This window comes from Oryzias latipes, chromosome 21 (genome assembly GCF_002234675.1).
Source record: "Oryzias latipes chromosome 21, ASM223467v1".
NCBI classification, from domain to species: domain Eukaryota; kingdom Metazoa; phylum Chordata; class Actinopteri; order Beloniformes; family Adrianichthyidae; genus Oryzias; species Oryzias latipes.
Window position 1 is genome coordinate 17,819,057 of NC_019879.2, and position 20,603 is coordinate 17,839,659.

General features: G+C 38.8%; 2 protein-coding genes across 3 annotated transcripts; one reads left to right on the plus strand and one right to left on the minus strand.

Annotated features, from left to right (window-relative positions):
- Positions 1-4,450: 4,450 nt before the first annotated feature.
- On the minus strand, positions 4,451-10,885 carry c21h3orf38 (chromosome 21 C3orf38 homolog). Its single transcript, XM_004081842.3, has 4 exons — positions 10,664-10,885; positions 7,268-7,443; positions 6,196-6,404; positions 4,451-5,422 (listed from the first exon to the last, which is right to left on the minus strand). The coding sequence occupies exons 1-4, from the start codon at positions 10,788-10,790 to the stop codon at positions 5,020-5,022; spliced, it is 915 nt and encodes a 304-aa protein (XP_004081890.1). The 5' UTR covers positions 10,791-10,885; the 3' UTR covers positions 4,451-5,019.
- A 189-nt stretch (positions 10,886-11,074) lies between these two features.
- LOC101162407 lies at positions 11,075-20,408 on the plus strand. Of its 2 annotated transcripts, XM_004081843.4 has the most exons (11): positions 11,075-11,300; positions 12,033-12,272; positions 12,377-12,494; positions 14,843-14,995; positions 15,079-15,273; positions 16,719-16,792; positions 16,935-17,132; positions 17,404-17,541; positions 17,627-17,716; positions 17,803-17,946; positions 18,025-20,408. In XM_004081843.4, the coding sequence occupies exons 1-11, from the start codon at positions 11,253-11,255 to the stop codon at positions 18,151-18,153; spliced, it is 1,527 nt and encodes a 508-aa protein (XP_004081891.2). In that variant the 5' UTR covers positions 11,075-11,252; the 3' UTR covers positions 18,154-20,408. The 2 variants fall into 2 exon arrangements, with proteins under 2 accessions (XP_004081891.2, XP_011487944.1); XM_011489642.3 differs by lacking the exons at positions 14,843-14,995; positions 15,079-15,273 and having other exon boundaries at positions 11,077-11,300.
- Positions 20,409-20,603: the final 195 nt, after the last annotated feature.

Sequence of the window (20,603 nt, forward strand, 5' to 3'; positions counted from 1 at the left end):
TCCATGAAAAGAAAAAAAACACCTTTGGAAGCCAGATTTAAATATAAGACTAAGTACAAATAGTTTCTCTGTCCACAGATAAATACTTAAGTTTGCTCAAATAACAGCCAACTTGTGACATAACCAGTTTGGTAAGCAAATATGTAGCCTGGAGTGGAAGAAAAGAAAAAAACTAAGAGAAAAAAAAGGACATATTAGCAAGTATTAGGTTATCAGAAATCTAGTTTATTAATAATCATTGACTCAAAAGAAAAAGAAAAAACAGATGTTAAGTATTACTACCTAACAGTTGACTACTTATTTAATGCATTTTTTACTGTAATCTTTTTAAATATCCTACAATTTTAAGTTCTCTTCCTGTTCTGTGATGGGCACTTTTCATTTTGTTGATCTTTTCAGACTGTATTTTGATTATAAAGTACTGTATAAATAATAGATTTCTCTTTTCCTTTAAAAAAAACTTAAGCTGTTAGAAATCTAGGTTTTCAATGCCAAAGTGTATTCTCTTAAACTCCAATTATTGTACCACAAACTCAACTGAAAATGTATGAACTTTAAATGCAACAATGGAAGATATTTTCATGGGTTTTATTAGATTGACTAAATAGAGGATCTCTCTTTACAATTTTTTTTAAAATGTCTTTTTTAAGATTTCAGCTAATATTTGCAACATATGTAAATCTTCAACTACCATTTCATGTTTTAGACAAGGATATATTCACACACACACAGTTTTTGGATGACTTTTCCTGAGGTGGCAGTCAGGTCTCTCTCTCCTGACATATAAGATACAAAAAAGAATCCACTGTCACAAAGGACGTTATCCAGACCCTCTGCTCTTTACACACACACAAAAGTCCAAAGTTCGTTTAAAGTCTTTTATTGTTTCTGTTACTTTAGGAGGGTATTGCTGAAATGATGTTAGAAAGAGTTGTGGTTTCTTGGTCCGGTTTGTTGTATTGCAACTTTAATCCAGGTTTTCAGCAGATGTCTTGTGGATAATGGTAGTGCAAGATGAGGCCCTGTGCAGTAAACTGTCTGGAAAAGCTCTGCTGCATTTGCTCAGGTTTCCTTTGAGAAGATTTCAGTCTTTTAGGTTGTGGAAGCATGCAGGGTTGAGCGTTGGAACCTCTTTCAGCTTCCTCTGCCTTTGTCTTTTTATGTCCCCTTTTTCCACAGCTAATGGCACTCTCATTAGAGGGCACGCCTCTCCTCTCTGACCTGCACAGGTAATTTTCATCAGGGCGATAAGCAAACTGTCAGATCGCCACAACATGTGGAATTATATACAAAAAAAAGTCTGAAACAACTGAAAATATGTCATATTCTAGGGTCTTCATAGTGATTTGATTACTGCTTTGCACACTCTTGGCATTCTCTTGGTGAGCTTCCAGATGTAGTCACCTGAAATGTTTTTCACTTCACAGGTGTGCCCTGTCAGGTTTAATAAGTGGGATTTCTTGCCTTATAAATGGGATTGGGACCATCAGTTGTATTGTGTAGAAGTCAGGTGGATACACAGCTGATAGTTCTACTGAACAGACTGTTAGAATTTGTATTATGGCAAGAAAATAGCAGCAAAGTACAGAAAAATGACTGGCCATCATTACTTTAAGAAATGAAGGTCAGTCAGTCCGAAAAATTGGGAAAACTTTGAAGTGCAGCCACAAAAACCATCAAGCGCTACAAAGAAACTGGCTCACATGCGGACCGCCCCAGGAAAGGAAGACCCAGAGTCACCTCTGCTGTGGAGGATAAGTTCATCCGAGTCACCAGCCTCAGAAATGGCAGGTTAACAGCAGCTCAGATTAGAGAGCAGGTCAATGGTACACAGAGTTTTAGCAGCAGACATATCTCTAAAACTGTTAAAAGGAGACTGTGGGAATCAGGCCTTCATGGTAGAACATCGGCTAGGAAACCACTGCTAAAGAAAGGCAACAAGCAGAAGAGACTTGTTTGAGCTATAGAACACAAGGAATGGACATGAGACCAGTGGAAATCTGTGCTTTGGTCTGATGAGTCCAAATTAGACATTTTTGGTTCCAACCACCGTGTCTTTGTGCAACGCAGAAAAGGTAAACGGATGGACTCTTAATGCCTTCCCACCGAAAAGCATGGAGGAGGAGGTGTGGGGGTGCTTTGCTGGTGACACTGTTGGGGATTTATTCCAAATTGAAGGCATACTGAACCAGCAAGGCTACCACAGCATCTTGCAGCGGCATGCTATTCCATCCGGTTTGCGTTTATTTGGACCATCATTTATTTTTCAACAGGACAATGATCCCAAACACACCTCCAGGCTGTTTAAGGGCTATTTGACCAAGAAGGCGAGTGATGGGGTGCTGCGCCAGATGACCTGGCCTCCACACTCGCCGGACCTGAACCCAATCGAGATGGTTTGGGGTGAGCTGGACCGCAGAGTGAAGGCAAAAGGGCCAAAAAGGGCTAAGCATCTCTGGGAACTCTTTCAAGACTGTTAGAATACCATTTCAGGTGACTACCTCTTGAAGCTCATCAAGAGAATGCCAAGAGTGTGCAAAGCAGTAATCAAAGCAAAAGGTGGCTACTATGAAGAACCTAGAATATTACATATTTTTAGTTGTTGTTTTTGTTATGCATATAATTCCACGTGTTAATTCATAGTTGTGATGCCTTCAGTGTGGATCTACAATTGTCATAGTCATTTAAAAAAAAAACTTGTTGATGGAGAAGGTGTCCAAACCTTTGGTCTGTACTGTATATACATACAGTGAGGTCAATAAGTATTTGATCACCCTGTGATTTAGCAAGTTCTCCTACTTAGATAACATGGAGGGATCTAAAATTTTCATCATATGTACATTTCCACAATGAGAGACAAAATCTGAAGAAACATTCAGAAATCACGTTGTTCGATTATTTTATTTTATTTTTTTTATTTTTTTAACAATTTATTTTTATATTACTGTGACAAATAAGTATTTGATCACTTGATTTAAACAACTTTAATATTTGGTACAGAAGCCTTTGAAATTACAACAATTACAGGTCAAACGGTTCCTGTAGTTCTTCACTAGGTTTCTACACACTGCAGCAGGGATTTTGGCCCACTCCTCCATACAGATCTTCTCTAGATCTGTCAGGGTTCGGGGCTGTCGCTGAGCAACACTGAGTTTCAGCTCCCTCCAAAGATTCTCTATTGGATTTAGGTCTGGAGACTGGCTAGGCCACTCCAGAACCTTGATATGCTTCTTACGGAGCCACTCCTTGGTTTTCTTGGCTGTGTGCTTCGGGTCATTGTCATCCTGAAAGACCCAGCCACGACCCATCTTCAACGCTCTGACAGAGGTAAGGAGGTTTTTGCCCAATATCTCACACTACAGATCCCCGTTCATCCTCTCCTTAATACAGTGCAGTCGTCCTGTCCCCTGTGCAGAAAAACACTCCCAGAGCATGATGCTTCCACCCCCATGCTTCACTGTAGGTATGGTGTTCTTGGGATGATGATCCTCCTTCTTCCTACTCCAAACACGCCGAATGGAGTTAAGACCAAAAAGTTCTATTTTGGTCTCATCTGACCACAAGACTTTCTCCCATGACTCCTCTGGATCATCAAGATGGTCATTGGCAAACTTCAGACGGGCCTTGACATGGGCTGACTTCAGCAGGGGAACCTTCCGTGCGATACATGATTTTAAACCATGACGTTTTAATGTATTACTTATAGTAGCCATGGAAACGGTGGTCCCAGCTCTCCTAAGGTCATTGACCAGCTCCTCCTGTGTAGTCCAGGGCTGATTCTTCACCTTCCTTAGCATCATCGATACCCCACGAGGTGAGATCTTGCGAGGGACATTGACAGTCATCATTAACCTCTTCCATTTTCTGACAATTGCTCCAAAAGTTGTTCTTTTCTCACTAAGCTGCTCGGCAATTGCCCCGTAGCCACTTCCAGCTTTGTGAAGGTCTACATTTTGTCTCTTGTGTCTTTTGACAGCTCTTTGGTTTTGGCCATGTTGGTAGTTAAACTTCTGACTGATTGTGGGGTGCACAGGTGCCTTTATGCAAGCTAACGACCTCAAACAGGTGCCACTGATTTAGAATCATGAGCAGAGTGGAGTTGGACTATTTAAAAGCAGAACAGCAGGAAATCTATCTAATACTTATTTGTCACAGTAATATACAAATAAATTGTTTAAAAAAATCATACGTGACTTCTGAATGTTTCTTCAGATTTTGTCTCTCACTGTGGACACCATGTTTTCTAAGTGGGAGAACTTGCTAAATCACAGGGTGATCAAATACTTATTGACCTCACTGTGTGTGTGTGTGTGTGTGTATATATATATATATATATATATATATATATATATATATATATATATATATATATATATATATATATATATATATATATATATATATATGTGTGTGTGTGTGTGTATAAAGATTTGCAAATAATGAGAGCAGCTGCATTAGAAATGGATTTATTTAACTTAAACATCTTTGTTAGCTAGACAGGCATCAGCATTTGTTTAATTCTGGAGAAAAAGCAAAATTAAGTTTGATAGGAAGAAGACACAGTCCTTTACCCCCAGTATCTGCAAAGCTTTAACAGACCCCTTAAAAGAATTTGCATAAAGGTACACCTTAAAATGTAAATATTTTAAAGAAAATATGTTTTGACAGCTTGATTAAAACTGTACACATTTATTAAGCCCACCTTACCCTCTTCTGTACAAGGAAACGTAACTGATAAAAATAGCATTCTGGGAACAAGATGGACATAACAAATATACTTAAAAAATGTAAATGACTGTGCACCTATATTAAAGACATTTTTTTATGAAATGCACTTTCATAAAATATACAGACTGGTTTTGCTTTAAATCTTTCTATATATATTTACAAAAAAACATTAATAGCAGCATAAACAATAACTTTTAAGGCACAGGCTAACAAATAATCAATTATAGGAGTGGCCTTAAGGTTCCACCTCTCTGTGACACATGCAGCCTCTAACTTAAAAGCTAAGGTCAATTATTTCCACTTTCTTTTAACTGGAAAATTATGCATCAAGGAAACTGAATATTGCTGGAGTTCAGTAGAGTTGTAGTTCAGAGTTGGTGCTGCCACCTCCATCCCTTCCACAGCGTTCTGACCTCTGATCTTCATGTTGACGAACTTTATTTTCCAGCTGTTTCCGTCCAAAGGCGAGCTTATGAGGCCAAACATTTGCTCAAAAATCCCCAAACAGGCTTTGTCTCTGTGAATGGTACCAGCCACCGCCACCAGCACCAAGCCATGCGGGGAGGCAAGGGCCTTCAGGCCATGAGGCTGCAGGTTAGGACTCAAAAAGAGGCGTTCCTCCCTGGTTAGGCTTAACAGGCGGAGGCTGACCTGCTCAGCACCCAGAAGCTCTTCCACTTGTTCATCAGTAACTCTTCCAAAGACACATAATACAATGCATTATTTCAGTACAGGCGGAAATGAGCTAAATTTGCTATAGCCTAGCACAGTACATCTTTTCAAATTTAACCCGATCAATGTTCGTTTGTGCATCATCCCTTGTTTTAAATAAATGAACACTTAAAACGTTTTTATTAGTCATTATTGAACAATAATGTAACTCTACATGGCTGTATATGAATTCCCTCACTAATCCATAATCCCGAAAATACTATATAGAGTAAAACTATTCAGTTTCTTGGATATAAATTCAAATATAGACACATGCTTTTTCTTTTTTCAAATGCCAAACATGACATCACCCATTAGCCCAAGTAAAAGCCAAATAAATATGAATGTTTCACAAAGACTATTTATGAATCTGCTGTGTTCTGATGAGTAAAACTTGAGTGATTTGTAAAAAATTATAATTTAAATAAATTTTATCAAATGAAAAATCTTTCAAATCCAATGCCTTATGGTCTATGTTTGCCAGTCTGGTGAACATTGATGCACACAAGTTTGCTGCAGAGACTTCTGGGAAATTTCTAGGGCACTGGGTTAAGAAATTGTAGATTTGGACACCCTAACAAAATGACAATCCCCCTAAGACTAACCATTGAGTAGTGAGTGAATTAGGATGGTTCTTGCTCTTATTGGGTGCATTGATATGAGCTTCAAGGGACAGAACATAAATCTGTGCTAACTGTAACTTTGTTACTTTTTTAAGTGCATGTAAACACAACCTGTTCGTCACAACCTTCTTACCTGGAAAGCAGACTAAGTTTTGCATCTGGCCAGAAATGTTGCGGTCCCCAATCTTGAGGTTGTTGCCCCATCGAGGGGTTCTGACTATTCAACATTTTAAAGAACCAATCGCAGAATCGCTGACCCAAAAGCAGAGGGTCAAACCCCACCTCAGCTTTTAAGACATTGGAATCAGGAGCTTTAGGCTGTCTCGAGGTTCTTTCAGGTGTCTACAAAGAACCAAGAACATCAATCAGGCTCGGTATGCATTAAAAGAACCTAAAAACATTTCATTTGCATTATTGCACATTAGTTTTCCCTTAGTTTCTAATATTTTTTTACATAACATAACACCCAGGAGTGAAAATGTTGTTTGCAAATCAAAGTCTGGCAAATAAATAAGAAAATAACCTCAAAATAGAAATTGTGCTAAATTTAACTTCAATTTTTTTGGATCTAAAAAAAGGCACAGAATACAATTTAAAGCATCTTTTAAAGAAGCAAGATACAAATCCTATCTAATAATAATATGTGTGTTGAATCCAACTACGCTTTAAAATTTAAATGAATGCTAATTTTTTTTTTGTATAGACAAGGCTTTTATTGCAGAAAACACGAAGTAAACAAATGAAGGGCTCTTGACTTTTTTTTATTATAACAATAATCTTTTATTTTTTTATTATAATAATAATCTTTTATAATTTCATACTTAACAGACTGAGTAAGTCACCTAGCAATGTGAAGTCTAATAAATGGTTTTAGATCATTAAGCTTCATTAAAAATATATATAAAACTGTTGCACCATTATTTAAATTGTATCACTAATTGTGTCAATTATGTAAAACTGGATTTCTATAACTTAATAAAATTAGTTTTAAATAAATATTAACCATTATAATATGACTAATAATTAAAGTATTTAACTGAATTGTGAATTTGTGAATCAAAGCCAAATCAACTATTTCTGAAAGTGATACCCTTCTGTGCTATTATTTCCAATTTATTCTGCTTTAAAATGTAGGAATAGATTAATATTCTGGGTTTCCTCATTTTCTGATGATGGCAAAGGTCCTCGTGACTTTGTGTCCCTACCTTAGCTGAGGACCACAGTTCCTGTGTTCTCCTCACCAGCTGGTGTTTGTCGCTGCTCGGAAGCATTGGAACTCCTTGGCTGGCGAGGTACTTAAATATAAGGTCTCGCTGAACCTTCTTTCTCTTCAGCAGTTCTTCTGCATTTTTAGAGAAGGAAAGAATGGTTTCTATTGCCTCTGTAATGAAAAAGGAACAAAACGTTTGTTGAGTAAATAAACATTATAAAAAACAAAAATTATATATATACTAATATAAAATAACAATATAAAATGAATGCCCCAAGCGGCGTTGTTTGGGCCCGCCTCTACGCACAAGCGCCGCCCGGGTAAGGTGCCACCGCCGCTCTCACCACCCACCTTTGACCCGACTTTCCTTGCTGAGCAGCCACTATGCACATCTAACTCCTCCTTCCTTTTCTATACGGCTGTCTGAACTGCTGATTGGAGCTGCGTTTACAGGGACCAAAGTAATCGGAATAAACGCCTGATCAGAATAATAATTTGTCATATGAACACGCCGTTTGGAATACTCTGTCCCAATCAGACACATTCAGATTAAAATATCTTTCCGATCGAGATAGATGGGTTATGCCGATTGTTGATCCGATCGTGGTGCATATAAACGGTTTATTCTGATCGTGGAAACAGGACCGGTAGCCTGCTCCCCCCATGCAAAGCATGTCTCTGAGCAGAGGAGAGCGGACTCATAGCTTCGTGTTTACGGGCAGGGGAGTGGGCTTTGTTACGGTGTGCGCTCAAGAGGAGGTTTCGGGCTGCAGTCCGTCCAGATTTTGAAATTATAGATTGTGTCCGAATTCCTTCCCTACTCACTACATAGTGCACTATATAGTGTGTTCGCCATTTTGTAGTGCTGTCCGAATCTACAATACCAAAATCGAGTGGCCTGGAAATTTCCCAGAAGTCTATATGTTTTTTTAGTAGTTAGGGATTAGGGTGGGAATTCGGACATAGGCATAGAATCGGGCAGCTCTACAAAATAGCGAAAACACTATATAGTGACTAGGGAAGGAATTCGGACACAATGATTGCTTAAAATGCTAATACATGTCATGTTAATAGAAAATCCACTTTTCTGTTGGTTTTATCTCCATAGCAACCATTTTACTTTTTGGTTGCCTGGGGATTATGAACAGATCAGCATAACTTTCAGAAGAATCGGAAAAAGTATACTTTTGAATTTCCTCAGAAACAGAGGTTCTTTTGCTAACCACGTCCACATTCGATATATGTTCGTATCCAAATTTATATCAAATTGTTCATTTTTAGCCATGGATGCAGGCATTAAATTTTCACATAATTCTGTAAAAAATTTGTACGTAATAGGAGAACACTTCTATTGACAGCACGGCACGCGTACGCATTACAAAATCTACAACTTCTAATTGCAATATTTTTTCCATAACTGCTTCCTAATGATGGCCGAGAAGTTCGGAAATCATAACCGAAAATCCCTAAAACGAGTTTTGGTAAATGGCGTGTACTCAGATAGCTCTTTCCTACCTTACTCGAAGGTCCAAAGCGCTTTACAATCACAATCCCATTCACCCAGTCACACACACATTCACACACTAAAACCAGTTTTAGTTGGTCTCTGGTGTGGTACTAAAGGTGCTTTTTTTTTTTTCAATTCAAGGTGGCGGTTACTTCTCAAGGTCAAAGGTCAGTGAAACATTTGTGGTCGCTGTAGACTTAAGCTGGCAGCATGTGTGTGAAATTTCGAGAAAAAAATCCCTCGGAAAAAGTTATTTCCCATATTGTGGAACAACAAGAAAATTGACAAATCTCAGATTTTGCCACAAAAATGGCCGCCAAACCGAAGATCGTTTGCCACAGTGTTGCCAGATTTGGCGGTTTTGGTTCTAAATTTGCAGGTAAAAATGGCTTTGGGCAGATAGGCATAATTTGGGCGGTTTTGGGGTTGGTTCTGCGTTTTTTCCTCTCTCATGAAAATATAGTAGCGGATTGAGTTAGGCTGTGTGACTGTTGGAGTTGCGTTTATCTTCTATGTACTGGAGCTCCCTGAATGCACCAGGCAGGTGCGGCCTGTTCAAAATGTGTTCTTTAAAGCTTGAAGCCGCGGCCGTGTGTGGGAGGAGCTACCAGCTAATGTTTTTTAGTCTGACCGCAGTGTCTGTGTTTATCTCACTTACAATACAGGAGAGACATGGAAAATGTTGAGTGATCAAGTTAATTATTTTGAAGAGTTCTACATGGTTATCCTGTTTCGGTTCATAAAATCATCTCAGTGAGAGTCTCAGCTTCAAGTCCTGCAGTGAAAGCTGCATCTTGATGACAGCCGTGTTTCCATCTCTCTTTGAAAGTTGAAAGCTTGCTGTCCCTCACTGACCCGAGAGTGAATAAGGGGACCCGATTCATATTTATTGTCTCTATTAAAATAAAAAAAAGTATCATAAGGCTCAGGAGGCCCCGAGCAGGCTGGTTCCCCATCCTGCAGCGGCTTTCTGTCTGGCCGCCAGCTCGCCGCCTGAAAGCCGACGTAAGGGAAACCTAGACTGGATCAGTGAGCACAGACGGAGGAGCTGTGTTAGCTACAGAGCAGAGACGAGTTTTCGGTTAAAACTTGTGCATTTTCCAGAAACCCTGCTGTAATATCAGAAGAAATCATTGAATAAAATGAACAGCAGGCTCCAAAATTTTGTCCCCAACCACCAGGCCGGTCCACTGAAGAAATATTTAATACTCTACTTGTTTTATTATTAGTCTGTACTATATTTTATTTAAAAAAAGAAAAAGAAAAAAACTTTTCTTTTATAAAAATAACCGGATCCGGGTGCTCAATTAGCTCAATGGGGGGGTCAACAACAGCTGTGTATTCTTTCCTTTCGTTTCCCCTGATTCCGTTATTATATATCATGTGTATGTGCAAGCGGCGTTTTGGGCTGAAAAATTATGACACTATCTGGCAACACCCATAATGATTTCCAAACTTCATTTGGATATTCAAGCATGTGTGTTTTGGTTTCGTTTTTCTATAGTTCGATTTTTTTTTTTTCCATAAGCGATTTTTTTTGGCCCAAATTCCTTTTTTACGGTATCGCTTGCTGTGATGTCATCGTCTTGGGGGGAGTGTCGTTCAATTTGACGAAAATTCATTTTCGCCGGGTCCCACTCCCACAAATGTGTGCACAAAAATGTGACTTTTTTCGTGCAGGTCAAATTGTCGACCCAGAAATCTTTCCCACTGCGAAAATAATATGGTCCTTGCAGTCAGTGACTGTTAGCCAAAATAATTATACGTTTTTCGTCATTAACATTTAGGAACCGGGAAAATAGTTTTGTTTAAGGACACTGTCTGTTGGTTGCAAATATCCTTAACACTTTCCTATCTGTTGGGAATAAGTTAAAATGATCTTACCCGCAACGTTTTCCACTTCTATCACCTTATTTGTAACCGTATCACTGAGTGAAAACAAGTCACACGTTTCCATTAAGCTTAGTATCTTTTTTAGTCCAACACGCTCGGTGTTTGATAAACCTGACATCTTTACACTGTTAGGATTATTCTTTTTCCGCTGTCACCAACCAGGTTTCCATGTGTTCGACAAAAATGTCATCCGTGCAGAAACAAGACCTAGTGGATAACTGATCTGTTTGCTGCTGATGTTGAGTTTTGAGGTTGGACAAATGTTAGTCGTGTATAAAAGATTTCATGTACGCCACAAAAATATTTAAAAACAATATTTTACTAATTTGTTTGGATATTTGTATGCTGATTTACATTCATCCGAGCCGACGACAAGGCATCAGCAAATGAGTATCAAATTTACATGAAGTACTTGAAGGCACCATCAAACAGGCTTGCTAGCACCAGTCGATGCTCCAATAAGCTGAAGCCATGTAACACTGGGTAAAGGTTATCATTGAGGATCGCCGCTATATTTTACCTGTAGGACAGCTCTTCTACCTGCCTTACACATATGTAGTAATCAACATGTTTAAATAACATGACAAATAGTTCTTCGTCTTCAGACAGGAGCACAAAACATCTAAAGGTAAAGTGCTACTACTGTTTTGATTATTCCCAACGGTGTCCGAATGTGTGTTTATCAGCAATATGTGCGGATTAACTCCTTAACAGTTATACTGACATTTATTTATTTGACAAGGTAATAAACTTGAGAACAAGGCGTCAAAAATTAGACACGTTGGTAACACAAGCTTAAAAATATCAAGACGAAAGTATTTAGAGTCATTTTTTTTTCCGGACTAATGCGGCAATTTTCTCAACAATATTTATTTAATCTCTTAGTCGTGTGAGGTCGCGTCTGTCACTGACGGAAAAGCCCGACTCTTCCCGAAGGGAATCAGGAAAATCATTTCCTTCCACTCGTTCTGGCTTTAAAAAATGACTGTATGCTTGCTTATTTTATTTTATTTTTATAGAATTAAACTTGCCAGGAGGCTGAAAAGTAAGGAATAATAAGTAATTTAAAAAAAGGAAAAAAAAAAATTCTTCTTCCTCTTTCGGCTCCATCAAAGAAAAAAATATGTATTTAATTAAAAAAAATTCAGATGGAAAACAAACGTGTATATCTGTAGGTATATATCTAAACTTAAACCAGGTATATGACATTGAATCAACTTTAAAAATCAGATCGAACAGCACATTCACTACCATCTTTGTTATATTATTATTTTTGTTAAATAAGAAACACGTTTAGCTAAACAAATGAAACTATCATTTCATTTTGATGGTGAAGTCTATTTTAATGTTTCCTCTGCAGATGGGCGAGTTTGCAAGCGGGGCTCCTGGCCAGATAACCGTGTACTCCATACAGGGCTGTCCACACTGCGTGCAGGCTAAGGCCACCCTGGGCCGATTAGGGGTCCCGGTGCACGACGTGGACGTTGGTAGTCATTCAGAAGTGAGGGCAAAGCTGAAGGAGCTGACAGGTCGCAGCTCCGTACCCCAGATTTTCTTCAACAGTGTTTACGTTGGTGGGAATGAAGAGCTGCAGAAATTGGTGAGGAGGAAACCAAACTCCAGTCAACCCTGAGCTGATGTTTTTTTTTAATTTTCTCAATCAGTTTGTAATTGATTTTTTTTTTATGTGTTTCCTAATGCTAGGCTCCTGAGGAGCTTCAGAGGTTAGTGTCTGTGGTCCAGACAGAGCCTCTCCCTGCTGATGCTCTCCCGTTACCTGACAAGAATCCATCGGAGCGTAGCGATCAGGAGACGGATAACGGTGAGCAGTTACCGTCATCACCAAACAGAGAAACCACTAAAGTGTCAAGGTCTCTCACTCGGTGGTGTGTCGAAACTTTATTGTGCAATATAACTGTGTTTTGGGGGTAGAAGTTGCAGGTTCTGTTTTTTTGAAATGACCCTCCTGAAGCGGCTGAGTCAGGTGAACAAACTCCGACTTAAATCCTGGCGAAGTTTAGAGAAATCTGTGTTTTGGACGATTACAGTACAGAAAGACTTAGTAAAGCAAACATGGTGGGTATTTTTTGTGCACATTCGTTTGTGGATGAGTTGAGAAGGACTAGTGGTTAGGAAACGCTGCTGCTGATGTGGACATGTTGGTGTGTTTGGGTAACAGCAGGTGTGCGTGTTGTGCACGCCTTGTGTTGCACAGTCCTTCAAAGGACAATTGAAAGAGGAACTTGATAGGGTTGCTGTGGCCAGCAGCACCACTTCGCTCCACAGTCTCATTATGTGGGATTATCAGACACACTGCAGTCTCATCATGGAAAAATGGCTCATTTCTGTGAAAAGATTTCAAATAATTTGCATTAATCCCCAAAACATTCATCATTTTTGTGCTGCATGACTTGACTGCCTGATTATTCCAAACATTGTGAATAAAAGTCTTCCATGTTTTTTGATGATTACAGTAAATTTCCCCTCCATACATACCTGCAGTAATTATTTAAAAACCCACTCCACTCATCCTTTGATCTATTGCAAAAGCGTTCTCAGTGGTCTTTTCATTACTATTATACCATGGTCCGGTTGAATACTCGATTCTGATTGGCTGCTGGGTATGCGTTAAAACCTGAAAACCGCACGGTGAAAAAAGAAGTTCCGGTCGGCTAGCTTAAATGATTTGTATCACTGCGCCGGCTTCTGTAAAACAACCTTTTGCTTCATCATCGGGGCAAAAACAAGCGGTAAGCGATTAACTTTCCCTCTGAATTGATGCTTTATTCAACCCATCGGGACGATCAGCATATATATATCGCCGAATCTTAACTGCAGCGGTGGTGCTGCGCGACGCGGACTATATGTTACGTGATGCGGCGCGATGCGCCGCATCACGTAACATATAGTACGCTGTTTATGAGAAAAGTGATACAAATCGAAAAAAAACAAGAATTAAGGACTAAAACCTGGTTAATATGTATTGCTTTTGTAAGTGACCATGGTATAAGCGGGTTAATGGCCTTCGAAGTGTGCGGTTACTACTTTTTAACGCACTTCGCGGAAGCAACCGTCCGACGCGAACGGTTCAGGCTTCCACGGCGTGCGTTAAAAAGTAGTAACCGCACACTTCGTCGGCCATTAACCCTTACTTACGCCATTTTTAGACACAATCATAAAGCTTGTGTCATTTTCTAGGACTTGGTTTCTGCAGAGCGGCAGTAGTTTATTAGAAATTCATCTCTGAGTTGTGGGCGGAACCCTTGGTGTGTAGCAACCCCGCCCCCCTTCCCGTTGCTGAAAGTTCTTTTGTTTATGCCCTCCTCCACTAGGTTGCAGCGCCCCAACCTAACATTAGCGGTGGAAGAGTATAGGATCTATCCAGCTATAGCAGCTGGTTGGAAGGAAACTAAGACGTACATGTTGGAGCGAAGCAAGGAGCTTGAGACCCCACCCCCAGCGTATTTTCTACGGCACAAAAAAGATTTTGCTAATTCACAATGATGATTTATTTGAGGAATTATTCAGAATTATAATTTTGAGCCAAACTTGTTTTTACATATGTCCACCATCATCAGAAAAATGCCACAAGAACATGTTAATAACACCAAAAGCACCATTTTCACCCAAGTGGATCTTTAAATAATTACCGTAGTTTATCCCTGATCTTTGTTTTTTGTGATCATAAAAAGATTGTTTTTGCATAAACACTTGGTGTAACGCCACTTCTGAAATCGAACATTGCTCTTATTTTTTTCTAACTTGTCCTTCCCGACAGCTGAGCAAGCAGATCAGAGCTGAAGGTGTCATGTGTTGGACAGATTTTACTGTTACAACAGGGGTTCATGATCTGATCTTCACACAAACAGTGTACATTTGAATAAACCCCCTGTTGTATTTGAGGCTAAGCTTTATTGATGATAAAAATATTTGTATGCATTCCTTGTTAGACTCGACAGAAAAGGAGATGAGAGGGAGATAGTGGGATGTTAGAGATGGGGTCGGGGGGCCGGTCCATAATACATGGTCTTAACATAAGAAAATTGCATGACTTAGGTCTCACAAACACACACCAAACACATTTTAACTAGTTCCTTGGACAAAATAAATGTTTGATTGCATCATCATTTTTTTTTTCTTGGCTGGGTCGGGACATTCCAAACCACTCAGAGTTTAGGTGTGAAAGAGATGAGTTGGCAGACCTGGTGGAGGACTTCAAGCATGCAGGTGTGATTGGCAGTCACTGGAGAGGGCTGACTTTGTACAAAATGAGCTTCTCAGGGACTCAGCTAGTTGACTGGCTGCATAAAGAAAAGGGCATGGGTAAGTGTTCTTATGAGAAACCCCCCAACCGCGTGTATCTGGCAAGCGCGTTCCGGCTCTTAACTGTAGCCGTTTCGTGCCAGCCAGGGAAGATGCTCGCAATACGGGCGTGGCGTTGTTGCAGAAGAAGTACATGGTTGGGGTGCATGGCGGTGGGCTGAAGGGTAGCAGTTTTGGCACGGATAAAGACGCCACGGAGACGCTGTACCGCCTGCTGGAAGACGACCCTCATTCATCTCTCAATGCAGGACGCACTGCCTCCTGCAATCCCATACGGGGTAGGTCAGGTGTGGACGGAGGCGGGCATCCACTCCTCACATCCCAGACTCCCGCTGATTTACACCCTTCAACACTCTCTAATCAAGTTCTCTCTGGCTGCTGAACCAGCGGACGACTCTTCTAAGTGTGTTTGCGATGGATATGTGGGCGTTGAAAGCTTCAGCGGGTCTCAATGATTTACTTTTTTACACGTTCGCCAGAAAAAAATTGAAATCTGCCGCATGACTGTCATATATTAATATAAAAAAGATTTGACAATGACAAAAACCCACTGTAATTTAGGAGATTATTGCTGACATTGGGAATATTTAATTTGATGAGTCAGGATGTCATCCATAAGATAATTGTTCTTTATTTGTTTTTTTAAGTTTAATTTTTAAATTTAAATAAAACACATTATAGTTTCTTCTTGGAAACTACCAGCAGTTTAAGCATTTATGGCTAGATTGTGAAATTTACAGTACAGAAAAAATCGTTTTGACCCATTTTTTTTAATAGATTTATAGTTTGTCCCTTTGCTAGGTCTAATGTCAGATAAACAAAACGTTTACAACCCAAAAAAATGTAAATCATTGAAGCCTTTTTGAAAACCCTCCTGCTTGGCTGTGATGTCTTTTGGTTTATTTAATTCCTAATTTCTTGTCACTTTTTAACTTGTTTGTTTGCTTGCTTTAGGTTGCTGTCTTGCTTAGTTTTCCAGCTTTTATTAACAAGCAACTCAAATCAAACCTGCTAATTATTTTGTTCCATTTTTTTTTGTTTTTCATAGATCCACAAATATGATTTTTCTGCAACAAATGTGTGCAGATGTAGATCTGACGTTTGCCATATCAGGGTTTCTCTAACCACACCTTGAATTTTAATGGCCTTCGTAGTTCAAATCAAAGCAAATCAATTCAAATTAAATCAGAATACTTTATTTATCCTGCATTTCCAGCAGAAATCCAATCACCAAATGTTAATTTAGGCAAACACAGAAAAGTTATGTTACAAAAACCAGAGCAAATGAACAGTGTGTAAAACTAAATACAAAATACAAACCTGTCGGGTGGTTTTATGAACATTTGCAGGTTTTCATAAAAGAGTTAAACAATTTTATTGCCAGAGGAAGGAAAGACCTGTGGTGCTCCGTTCTTATAAGGGCAGTTTCAGTCAAATTCAAGACAGAAAAGCAAATAAAAGCGGCTTTATCTTATTGTTCTAGTTTTGACTCCTCCCCCAAAAACAAAAGCCATCACAAAGAAAGAAAAGAGCTTTTTTTCAAACATGTAATATTGAAATGAACTTCATTAACTACAATTCAAAAGCCATCTTTGATTTGTGGTTTTTTTGGTGCGTCTTTTTTTAGTGGTGAAGGCAATTGGTTTATCAGGTCTAGTTGTTCTGCGTGTCTCATTAGACTCTAACCACTAAACATCACTGATCATCATTCTCCCTCTTTCAGCTGCTGAGCTGTCTTTGCTTTTACGAGAAATGATCCTGAAACTGTTCTCGGATCATCTCTCCGCCGATGGCAAGGTAACGGCCGCCGTCGCACGAAGCCTCACCGCCAGTCTTCCTCTGTGCCCCTTGTGGGGATTCAGCGGGTCACACTCGTTTGTGACTGCTCTCCGTTTCTCCTTTTCTGTGTTTGTCTTCTCTGTCATCCCGGCGCCCTCAGTCTGTTGACTATAAAGGCATGTCTGCCAACCCGGCGTTTGAGCGCTACTGTGACCTCGCCATTCAGCTCCAGAGGGTGGAGCTGCTTTCGCTGAGCCGGGAAGAGAAGCTGGCCTTCTTCATCAACATATACAACGCCTTAGTCATCCATGGGTACCTACGACTGGGGGCCCCCACCAACTGGTGGCATAGATACAGGGTAGGATCACAAGTTTGATGGAAAGTTACATATCATTAAAACCATTAATGCAGGCATTTTATTTTTTATTTTTTAAAAGATAAAGTTGATTTATATTTAGAGTTGAAAGGACAATGAAGAAAAAAATGTTTTACCGCAGAAATTACCCTGAAAATTAGTTAAATGTCTTTTATTACAGGAGGTTTGACAAGTTTACAGCTTCTATATTCGTTTTTGAACAATATTTTCAGTATTCACTGATTAAAAATGATTGTTTAATTTTATTTTCTAGTTCTTCAATTATGTGAGTTACTTGATTGGAGGAGAGGTTTTCACATTGCAAGACATTGAAAATGGCGTCCTGAGAGGAAACAGAAAAGGTGTGGCGCAGCTGCGAAGGCCTTTCTCCAAGACAGACCCACGGCTTCAGGTGTGCAGACTTCCTGTGCCAGAAAGGTTTGACGGATTATTGACGTTTTTCTGACCTGAAAACAACTTCCTTCATTGAACACTAGGTGGCACTCCCAGATGTTGAGCCTCTCATTCATTTTGCCTTGAACTGTGGAGCAAAGGGCTGCCCTCCTATTAAAACATACACTCCACAGGTTAGTGGGTTTCAGATCTGCACACTGATTCAGAATACGCTTTTCTCTGTGACATCAGTGATTGTTTGTGCGTTTTATCTCCTCAGGATATTGACAGCCAACTCCGCACAGCGGCTGAGGCCTTTCTGGAAAATGATGATGCTTGTGTGGTGGATTCTGGGAAAGGAGAGGTTCAACTCAGTCAGATATTCAAGTGGTACAGGGCTGATTTTGGAGGCACTGATGAGAAGGTACAAAAAGGCTTTTGCACTTTGGTTTTTTGGTGACGTGAAATGAAAAATAAAATTCCTTTTTTACTTCTCCCCCAGCTTCTGAAATGGGTTCTGGATCACATGAGTGACTCTCCAAAGAAGACCAGCCTTCAGGGTATTCTTTCTGGTGGAAAGACCAAAGTCAGCTTCCTCCCTTATGACTGGAGCTCCAACAGCTCCCACTGAGCATGCTTGCAGTTTTGCACCTCGTTTGTTTCTACTGAGCTGCATTTACCTGTGTCTACAAGGTGAATGACGGCATGTAACCTGGATGGGATGCACATTTGCACTAAAATGCACACAAAAAAAAAGCTTTTGAGGCAGACTTTCTTTAACTTTAGGTGTAACTGAATCCTAAACATAGTTCAAAAGATTTGGATTGCTTATCATCTTTAAAAGGGAAACTTTTTTACAAAAAAAAAAGCATATTTAAAGCATACACTTCATCATCTTACCTTATAGATTTAAAAATCCATTATGATTCTATGCTATAAACTTGAATGCATATTAGCTTTGTGCTGGCCTGTCTATGCCTAAAACTCAGGAGTGCGATCTCAGTGCAGCTTCTCCTTAGCCAGGGTTATCATGTGGCAGGTTTCATCAAATCTGCCTTTCTAAGCCATATCAGAAACCTTTGGATTCACAAACCTGCTCTCTCATGTGTAGCAAACCTACATTTCCACGTTGGCATGTTTTTTTTCATTTCATAATTAAAAAAGGAAAAGAAATCTGTAAATGTCCAAAGCTGCTTTCTCCTGCATCAAATGTTGGTAATACCTTGATTTTACACCTGGACGTACTGAAATGTAGCCCAAACAACATTTAAATGTTTATTTTCTTAGTATTTACTGTATAATCTGCAGAAAACTACAAGCAACCTGCTGTGGATTTTTTTCACCTGGTGGGTTTTCTTTCTAATCTTTGACCTTTTTATGTGTTTTTGTAAACTAGTCGTCAGCCCTTTGAGAAATCCTGTTCTTCCTTTGTCATTTGCAGTACAGTCATATTATCTCATATAACACTTTGTAGATACTTTGCAGATTTGAATGCCCTCTAAAAGCAGTTCATATATCTGTGCGACATTTTTTTTCCCCATTTAAATACATGATTTGTACTGACCTGTAAATGGATTTTAAAAAGACAAGTGATTACAGCTTTTCCTAATCATTTTATATCTCTAAATTACCATTATCTAACAGTTTTTTGCTTTAAATATTTTTTGTGCTATTTTATTATACTAAAATGTGTAGATTTAAGTGTTTACTCCCTCAAAATATAGAAATAAACATATTTCAAGTAGTATAAACAAGTTAATCTGTCTTAACAAAATATATGTTAAAACGCAAGTGATTTTTTTTTTCCTTAAAAATAAGTGCTTAAAAATAAAAAATGAGATATTTAAGTTTAAATATTATGCACCTACAGCAGTTAGGACTAATACAGAATTATGTAAAATATGACTGAATAGAAGTTTAATATTTTAAAACCAAATGAAGATAAAAACTTGAATACAAGGAAGTATTTAGTCTTTACAAAATAAATCTGTTTGCATTCTACAATTTTCTATGCAAGATCTACCACACTTTTCTACATAGATATTCATAGTTTAAAAATGTCCTGTTTTCCTAGGATAAAAAATAAATAAAATGACAGTAATCATTGTGAAATGACTGCGGACCTGACTGATGCATGTGTTTGTCTTTAGCAGAGTCGACACGTTTTGCACAGCAAAGTGTCGTGTTTTTCCAATGCTTTCCTAGAGTTTGTACCGTCACCTTAACAGAGTGTTAACAGCATGTTTCAGAGCGGGAATGCTGCTGCTGCTGATGATGATGATGCATGGATCACTAGAAAACCTTTCTCTTGAATGCTGATTTTTAACCGTTGAAAAAAAAAAAGTTCCTTTTTGTGAGGTTTTGGCATAAAAGTTACAGGTAGTTGGACTTCTGATACCAGAATACCACTATCTATACAGAATGAGGTCCTTTATATACTTATTTTTGCCTGCTCACTTTAGGACTTTAGGGGTCATTACAGCAAATCCTCCATATAACGCTTTCCTCTCTATTCACCCAAACGACCCTCATGTCCTCTTTAACTCCATCCATTAACGTCATCTTTGGCCTCTTTCCTTGAAGCTCCAACATCGTTTGCCATGAGATGAAATATCATTCATATAACAATTCAATATTGAGTAGTCTTGGGGTAAAAATTCTTTGCACTTTCTCTTCCAATTCTAGCTTTTGGCGCTAAAAGCTGTTTAAGAAAATATGTTTAAAGTTCCCAGCACGTCTTAAAAATACCTCATTTTAAAAATATTTGTTATGCAAATCCGTTTAAATAATGAATTATGATACTGTTTTATAGTCCCACTTGTTGGGGTTAAAATGTGTTGAACAGTTATATATGCAATGCTGAAAATAAAGTTGGATTTAGTCGGATTTCTTTCATTGTGCTTCTTCATATCTGATGTTTGTTGGTGCAACTAAAAGCCTTTTGTCAATCAGTAGCTGGTTTAATTGGAGAACTTCCCTTTTGTAGAATGAGCTCCTTTTCAAATCAGTAAAAACTTTATTTGCTTTATCAGGAATGATTTGCTTCTTTAGAAAGTTGTCTATGAATGTGAAACAAAACAA

Excerpts from the sequence above, each read along its gene's own strand:
- LOC101162407 (XM_004081843.4), top strand. The coding sequence starts at position 11,253 with ATGACAAATAGTTCTTCGTCTTCAGACAGGAGCACAAAACATCTAAAG. Across the intron at positions 12,495-14,842 it reads CGATCAGGAGACGGATAACG|AGTTTAGGTGTGAAAGAGAT; the intron begins GTGAGCAGTTAC and ends CAAACCACTCAG. Across the intron at positions 14,996-15,078 it reads GCATAAAGAAAAGGGCATGG|CCAGGGAAGATGCTCGCAAT; the intron begins GTAAGTGTTCTT and ends GTTTCGTGCCAG.
- c21h3orf38 (XM_004081842.3), bottom strand. The coding sequence starts at position 10,790 with ATGTCAGGTTTATCAAACACCGAGCGTGTTGGACTAAAAAAGATACTA. Across the intron at positions 7,444-10,663 it reads AGAAGTGGAAAACGTTGCGG|AGGCAATAGAAACCATTCTT; the intron begins GTAAGATCATTT and ends TTTTCATTACAG. Across the intron at positions 5,423-6,195 it reads AAACTTAGTCTGCTTTCCAG|AGTTACTGATGAACAAGTGG; the intron begins GTAAGAAGGTTG and ends TGTCTTTGGAAG.